The 7,752-nt window shown below is 34.9% G+C and overlaps 1 protein-coding gene across 1 annotated transcript; it reads left to right on the top strand.

Moving 5' to 3' along the window:
* The first annotated feature begins 679 nt into the window (after window positions 1-679).
* Window positions 680-3,872, top strand: LOC112748321 (NADPH-dependent aldo-keto reductase, chloroplastic). Its single transcript, XM_072219145.1, has 7 exons — window positions 680-1,104; window positions 1,202-1,252; window positions 2,219-2,295; window positions 2,386-2,473; window positions 2,658-2,933; window positions 3,134-3,376; window positions 3,533-3,872. The coding sequence occupies exons 1-7, from the start codon at window positions 985-987 to the stop codon at window positions 3,617-3,619; spliced, it is 942 nt and encodes a 313-aa protein (XP_072075246.1). The 5' UTR covers window positions 680-984; the 3' UTR covers window positions 3,620-3,872.
* Window positions 3,873-7,752: the final 3,880 nt, after the last annotated feature.

Raw genomic sequence — 7,752 nt, 5'->3', positions numbered from 1 at the left:
AATACTTCCTAAACCTCTATTGTACACATTGTATGCTTAGACCATTAGTTCCCTATACTTTTCCGTGTACAAATGCACACGCTATAATGATATTATTTCTGTTTTGATTGGACCCAAAAACGAAACATGGTTTCGTCATTGTCTATTTTGGTAAAAGAGTCTCAGCTCATTACTTTGTTCCTGAGTCATTGTTGGAAAAAAGTTATATGACCACTATAATATCCAAAATTCAATCTTAAGAATTACAATAGTATAATTAAAACTTCAAAATTAAATCTGTGCATAACATAAATCTCAAGAACTACTGTAAAGATTTAGTCTCGATTTTTTTGTTTTTATTTTTTAATATAAATAAAAAAAATACAAAAGATATTGATTTATATAATTATAGATGTATCTCTATAATTAAATTTAAAAAATATACTACTACATAAAAGTGTTCTTAAAAGTAGATGTTTACATAATATTTAATGTAATTTTTTTCTCAAAACCTATCTATATTTATACCTATATATGAAAAATATAATTGAGATATAATACATAAAAATTTAATTTTTTATATTATTAAATAAATTGGAAAGTATAATATTTTTATTTAAATAAAAAAACCTGGTAAACTTTCCTGAATAAAAACAGCAGTTTAGGGTCCATTTAGTCATTTACTACTAGCACTGCACTTTTCATCTTAACTCATGAGTTGATGATGACGTATGTGGTCGTATTATCATCTTTGAGAGAGAGCAACTTCCACACGCTCCCAAACACAAAGGAACAAGTGTACAAAAACGAAGTAACAAACTACAAAATCATTTCCAATTCTATTCTTGTTCATACTTCATTCATAGCCCTTTCTTTCTCTATAAATAAGTTTCTTCCAGCTTCAACACTTCATCTAATACAAGGAATAAAAGTCCATTCATAACTCCTACTCCATAATCTTGTAACTGACTTTTTTTTTTTTATCGAATTAGGGGGTGGGAAACAATGGCAAAGGCAATTAGATTCTTTGAGTTGAACACTGGGGCCAAGATTCCTTCTGTTGGATTGGGTACTTGGCAAGCTGAACCTGGTGTTGTAGGCAAAGCTGTCACCACTGCTATTCAGGTACAACTACTCTATAGAAATTGTTTAGTGTTGATTTTGCTGTTATGTAATTCAAATGCTTCAATTTAGGGTTTTGGTGTTTTTGATGCTGGTTTAGGTTGGATACAGACATATTGATTGTGCTCAAGCCTATGGCAATCAAGCAGAGGTAATAACAAATTCATGATAATACAGTATACTTCTTTTTAATTATTTAATTTTTTTTCTTATTTATGTTTGGTCATAGATGCCTTTGCTGCAGTATTATGATTGAAGAAGTGTGTTGTTTTATGATACAGCTATTGATTTTGGGAGGAGTAAATGATCAAATTAGTTACTGACAGATCATTCATTGTCCAAATTAGTCCTCGAAAGGTTTTTTAATCAAATTTGTCCTTTAAAGATTTTAAATTAGTCATGTTAGTCATTCCGTCACTTCCATTGCTAACAGCGTCAAAGTTTGCTGATGTGGTACGTTAAGTGATATCGCAACACACACCTAATAGTCCTAATTGACTATTAACAATATCAGTTTATAAAATTAGATCAAATCAATCTCAAATTGATAGATTTTAATGCTTCAAGTTCTCCCCTCAATTAGGTTTGGATTTGGTCTAATTTCATAAATTTATTATGTTAATAGTCAATTAAGACTCCTAGGTATGTGTTGTGATGTCACTTAACATGCCACATTAGCAAATTTTGACACTATCAACAAAGGAAGTGACAGAAGGACTAACATGATTAACTTAAAATCTTTAAAGGACGAATTTGATTAAAAAATTCTTTCAGGGACTAATTTGAAAAACGAATGATCTTTTAGGGACGAATTTGATCATTTACTCATTTTGGGAGTGTCTTGGAGTATCTTGTACATTGATTTCGATTTTAAGAGGAAAAAAGGATGGGAAGTTATTATTTGTCCCCAATGCTGCGTTGCTCGCCAAGCTGATACATATCACTCTACCCTTGGATGGATGTGAGATTTAGATTAGATGGATCCCACATTGTATCCAAGGATAGAGAGGTGTCAGCTCAGGCTAGGAGAAAGAATGAATACACGGGATATTTATCAAGTTAGGAGGTTGATGACTAGTACTAGGCATAAACAACTGTTTTATATTGGCGTTTGTAGATTGGTTCAGCTCTCAAGAAGTTGTTTGACGATGGTGTTGTAAAGCGCGAAGATTTGTGGATCACCTCCAAACTCTGGTTTGTTATCTTCTTTGACATTATGTGCTCTATGTCGGTGCAAACGTGTGCCTTTGATGGCTGAAGAAATTTCTTGACTACTAACTGCAGGTGTTCAGATCATGCCCCAGAAGATGTGCCGAAAGCATTCGATAAGACTTTGCAGGATTTGCAGCTTGACTACCTTGATCTCTATCTGGTATGCCTTATGTTTATCAGTCTGAATTCATGTTGGCAATTTGGATGAAGATTAGAAACTGAATACATAATAATGGTTTCACAACAAAATGTACTGGATAATGGTAATGCTGAGTTGAATAACGAAAAGGTCGATTAGATCATTGGTTCCTTCCGTAAACCAATTGAACTGATGTGCTCTGCAGATCCACTGGCCAGTCCGCTTTAAAAAGGGATCAGTTGGATTCAAGCCTGAAAATCTAGACCAAGCTGACATACCCAGCACATGGAGAGCCATGGAGGCGCTATACGACTCCAGAAAGGCTAGAGCCATAGGAGTTAGCAATTTCTCTTCAAAGAAGCTTCAAGATTTAATTGCGGTTGCACGAGTGCCTCCTGCTGTCAACCAAGTTGAGTTGCACCCAGCATTGCAGCAGCCAAAGTTGCATGCATTCTGCGAATCTAAGGGAATTCACTTATCTGTAAGTATAGCAATTGCTGTATATATAAATCAACTTAGAATAGCCTATTTCACACAAAAATCATCACGATGTTAGAAATTGTGTAGAGCCAGTTGAAAATAGTTTTGGAAGTTGATAGAATGATTGTTTCTCTCAAAAACCAAACTTATGATAGCCCTAAACCCTAAAGGCCCTTCTACATGATTGACTTTCTCTTGTAGGGATACTCACCATTGGGGTCACCTGGAAATCTCAAGAGTGACATCCTTAAGAATCCTGTTGTCAATATGGTTGCGGAAAAATTGGGGAAGTCACCTGCACAAGTGGCCCTTCGATGGGGACTACAAATGGGGCATAGCGTGTTGCCAAAGAGCACCAATGAAGAGAGAATCAAGGCAAATCTTGATGTCTGTGACTGGTCTATTCCTGAAGAACTCATGGCCAAGTTCCCCGAGATCAAGCAGGCAAGTTGTTGTTGATTGCATTGTATATAATTTCTTGAGCGAAATATCATGTTTTGTTGTTTATTTTACCTATTATTTCCTCTATTTTATTTGGTATACTGAGCAGAAAGCTTCTTTTTCTTTTCCCCAATGACTCAAGGAAATTTATTTGTCCAGGAGAGGTTAATCAAGGGTACTGCTTTTTTTAATGAGACCTATGGCCAGTATAAGACCATCGAAGAACTCTGGGATGGCGAACAGTGAGCGAAATGTAACTGCATTGTGACGTTTACAGAGATACACTCAGATTGTTTCCGTCATTGGTCTATTTAGTATCCAAAACTACAAGTGGAATGTGATTTGATTATGTTGGTTTCAGGGTAGTGCTGTTCTTGGTTAATAATTCAGCAAGATACCAAGAATAATTTACTTATGTATTGCTACAAATAGACCCATAGTTTTGTAATGTCCTTTTATTCCTGTAATTGATTAATACAATAAGAACTTTATTTGTTTATGTTGCTCTTATTCATTGATTTCTTGATACCAAGAAAGAGAGTAAATCTTCATTACATCATTTTTTGGGTAGATTATTATCTCAGAGTTTACTCAAATAACATGATCTAATTAACTAATCTAATTTATTTTCCTCTTGGTTACAGAATAACTCAAATAACATCCGTAAGGAATTAGAATTTTTCTTAAATTGAGTTTTTTTTTTTTTTAAATATGGAGATAAAACGTTTATAAACACATACTCTTTTCTAATATTAAAAAAAACGAAGTTGATATTTTATCATTTTATTAATATTTTTAATTTCAATTTTTACCATATCTGAATATTACACGAGACTTAGTCTAGTGTTAGATTTAGAAAAACTTTTAAAATTTGTTTTCTTTAAAAAAATGAGAAAGAAAGATTTATATAGATATCTAACAGAATGGATGAAAAAAAGAAAGAGACAAAACATGTAAAATGTTTCAAAACCTATATAACTCTATTATTATTAAAAATTTTACTTGATACTTTTTTTTCAAAAACCCATAAATCCATCCCATAATCTTTTAAAAAATTTACTTAATACTTTTTTTTTGAAAACTAATAAGTTTTTATCTAAATTTTTTTTTTCTTATCACTAAAGAGAAATAAAAAATAATAAAATAAATGAGTCCCGTACAATATGTTGGGAATAATACACCATTCCCCCTTGAGAAAACACCTTTGACAGAGAAATAAAATAAACACAATCACAATACAAGAATTTAACGTGGAAACTCCAAAAAACAGGAGAAAAAACCACGGCCGTTGTCAAATGACAACCAGAAAATATCACTATGTGAAAATTGTTACAACACATAGACTTTTTTCTCTCTAACACCGGCACCCCAGTACACCCACACTCTCTTAAAGCAAATATTTAACTACACCTCACAACACTCTCTAATCAAAGAGTATAGAGAAAAAAAGTCAGATACAAGCTTAAAGTGTTTTTGACTGGTGCAAAAAATTATGGAGAACTTAGCCTCATATTTATAGCCTAGGCCACCCACTCTATTTGCTATCCTAAGCAATGTGGGACTAATTCAACCAAATCCTAACAATCTCCACCTTAATTGAAATAGTTACACATCTTCAGCTTCTATTGTCAACACCGACAATTCTTTGCTGCCATTGTCTATACCGACAATCATAGTTCAGAGAACTATCATACTCCACCATGAAAGTATACTCACTTGGAATTAGACCACTCCAAGAATTTCGCCTTTGTACAGATCGAAACCTTGCTGAAAATTCATGGTGCAACTTCCAAATTGGCTTTTCCTGGAAGTTCTTCAGCCATCGACCTAACTCCGCCACACACCTTGCATCTCAACGCCAACCAATGCTCGTGTGCAATTGTGGACCCGATTGCCACAACTTATCCTTATCTATGGCAGTGCGGCAATACCATGAGGATACTTCTTGTCTTCTAGAGAACATCATCTTCTCATTTAACGCCTTGTGCAAACCTGATTGTATCAACACATCCTTGACTTATATTTGCCACAAGCCAAAATTGATTCTTCTATCAAATTTCTCTATTTCAAGCTTCACGACACTTGAATATCCTGACATTGTTGCAATCGTATACTGGAATAGTATAACTCAACTGTAGACCATGCACTAGGAAGGGTCCCTAGGAAAGAGAGGTGGGTCACAATGGACACACTTAAATACCAAGTCTTTCCTTAGCCAGAACCTTTCCAAACTGCACTCTCACAGTGTCACACTGCCTTTCAGCAACAACAACAGCAACCAAAGATCAACCTCAAGCTACAGGACAAAATTTTTTCTGATGTGGAAGGTCAGACTAGGCTGCAACCACAGAGCATACTAAGAATAAATCTTACCAAACCGAAGTTCTGATACCACTTGTTGGGAATAATACACCATTCCCCCTTGAGAAAACACCTTTGACAAAGAAATAAAATAGACACAATCACAACACAAGAATTTAATGTGGAAACTCCAAAAAACAGGAGAAAAAACCACGGCCGTTGTCAAATGACAACCAGAGAATATCACTATGTGAAAATTGTTACAACACATAGACTTCTTTCTCTCTAACACCGGCACCCTAGTACACCCACGCTCTCTCAAAGAAAATATTTAACTACACCTCACAACACTCTCTAATCAAAGAGTATAGAGAAAAAAAGTCAGATACAAGCTTAAAGTATTTTTGACTGGTGCAAAAAATTATGGAGAACTTAGTCTCATATTTATAGCCTAGGCCACCCACTCTATTTGCTATCCTAAGCAATGTGGGACTAATTCAACCAAATCCTAACAATCTCCACCTTAATTGAAATAGTTACACATCTTCAGCTTCCATTGTCAACACCGACAATTCTTTGCTGCCATTGTCTATACCGACAATCATAGTTCAGAGAACTATCATACTCCACCATGAAAGTATACTCACTTGGAATTAGACCACTCCAAGAATTTCGCCTTTGTACAGATCGAAACCTTGCTGAAAATTCATGGTGCAACTTCCAAATTGGCTTTTCCTGGAAGTTCTTCAGCCATCGACCTAACTCCGCCACACACCTTGCATCTCAACGCCAACCAATGCCCGTGTGCAATTGTGGACCCGATTGCCACAACTTATCCTTATCCATGGCAGTGCGGCAATACCATGAGGATACTTCTTGTCTTCTAGAGAACATCATCTTCTCCTTTAACGCCTTGTGCAAACCTGATTGTATCAACACATCCTTGACTTATATTTGCCACAAGCCAAAATTGATTCTTCTATCAAATTTCTCTATTTCAAGCTTCACGGCACTTGAATATCCTGACATTGTTGCAATCGTATACTGGAATAGTATAACTCAACTGTAGACCATGCACTAGGAAGGGTCCCTAGGAAAGAGAGGTGGGTCACAATGGACACACTTAAATACCAAGTCTTTCCTTAGCCAGAACCTTTCCAAACTGCACTCTCACAGTGTCACACTGCCTTTCAGCAACAACAACAGCAACCAAAGATCAACCTCAAGCTACAGGACAAAATTTTTTCTGATGTGGAAGGTCAGACTAGGCTGCAACCACAGAGCATACTAAGAATAAATCCTACCAAACCGAAGCTCTGATACCACTTGTTGGGAATAATACACCATTCTCCCTTGAGAAAACACCTTTGACAAAGAAATAAAATAGACACAATCACAACACAAGAATTTAACGTGGAAACTCCAAAAAACAGGAGAAAAAACCACGGCCGTTGTCAAATGACAACCAGAGAATATCACTATGTGAAAATTGTTACAACACATAGACTTCTTTCTCTCTAACACCGGCACCCTAGTACACCCACGCTCTCTCAAAGAAAATATTTAATTACACCTCACAACACTCTCTAATCAAAGAGTATAGAGAAAAAGAAAAATCAGATACAAGCTTAAAGTGTTTTCGACTGGTGCAAAAAATTATGGAGAACTTAGCCTCATATTTATAGTCTAGGCTACCCACTCCATTTGCTATCCTAAGTAATATGGGACTAATTCAACCAAATTCTAACACAATACGATGAATTATATCCGAATTTTTTATTTAAATTATTTAAATATAATATTTTCAAAAACGTGTAATATGTAAAATAATTACACATTTATACATGCAATATACATCTCGAATACAGCAGCAAAAAAATCATTAATAATATAGCTTAGGTACTTTGTATCCGGGATACACTTAAAAAGAAAAAAAAAAAAGAATCGGGTGCACTCAAGATAGGACGCAACTACCTAGTTGTGCATAAATCAAGTGCTCTATAATCGAGATACAGTCATACACAATTTTATAGGTATTGTACCCGAAATACGTATTTAAATATATAGGAATCTATACA

Source organism: Arachis hypogaea, chromosome 2, assembly GCF_003086295.3.
Source record: "Arachis hypogaea cultivar Tifrunner chromosome 2, arahy.Tifrunner.gnm2.J5K5, whole genome shotgun sequence".
Classification (NCBI taxonomy): domain Eukaryota; kingdom Viridiplantae; phylum Streptophyta; class Magnoliopsida; order Fabales; family Fabaceae; genus Arachis; species Arachis hypogaea.
The sequence above is the reverse complement of the archived record's forward strand: the minus strand, read 5'-3'. Positions and strand labels throughout refer to the sequence as shown.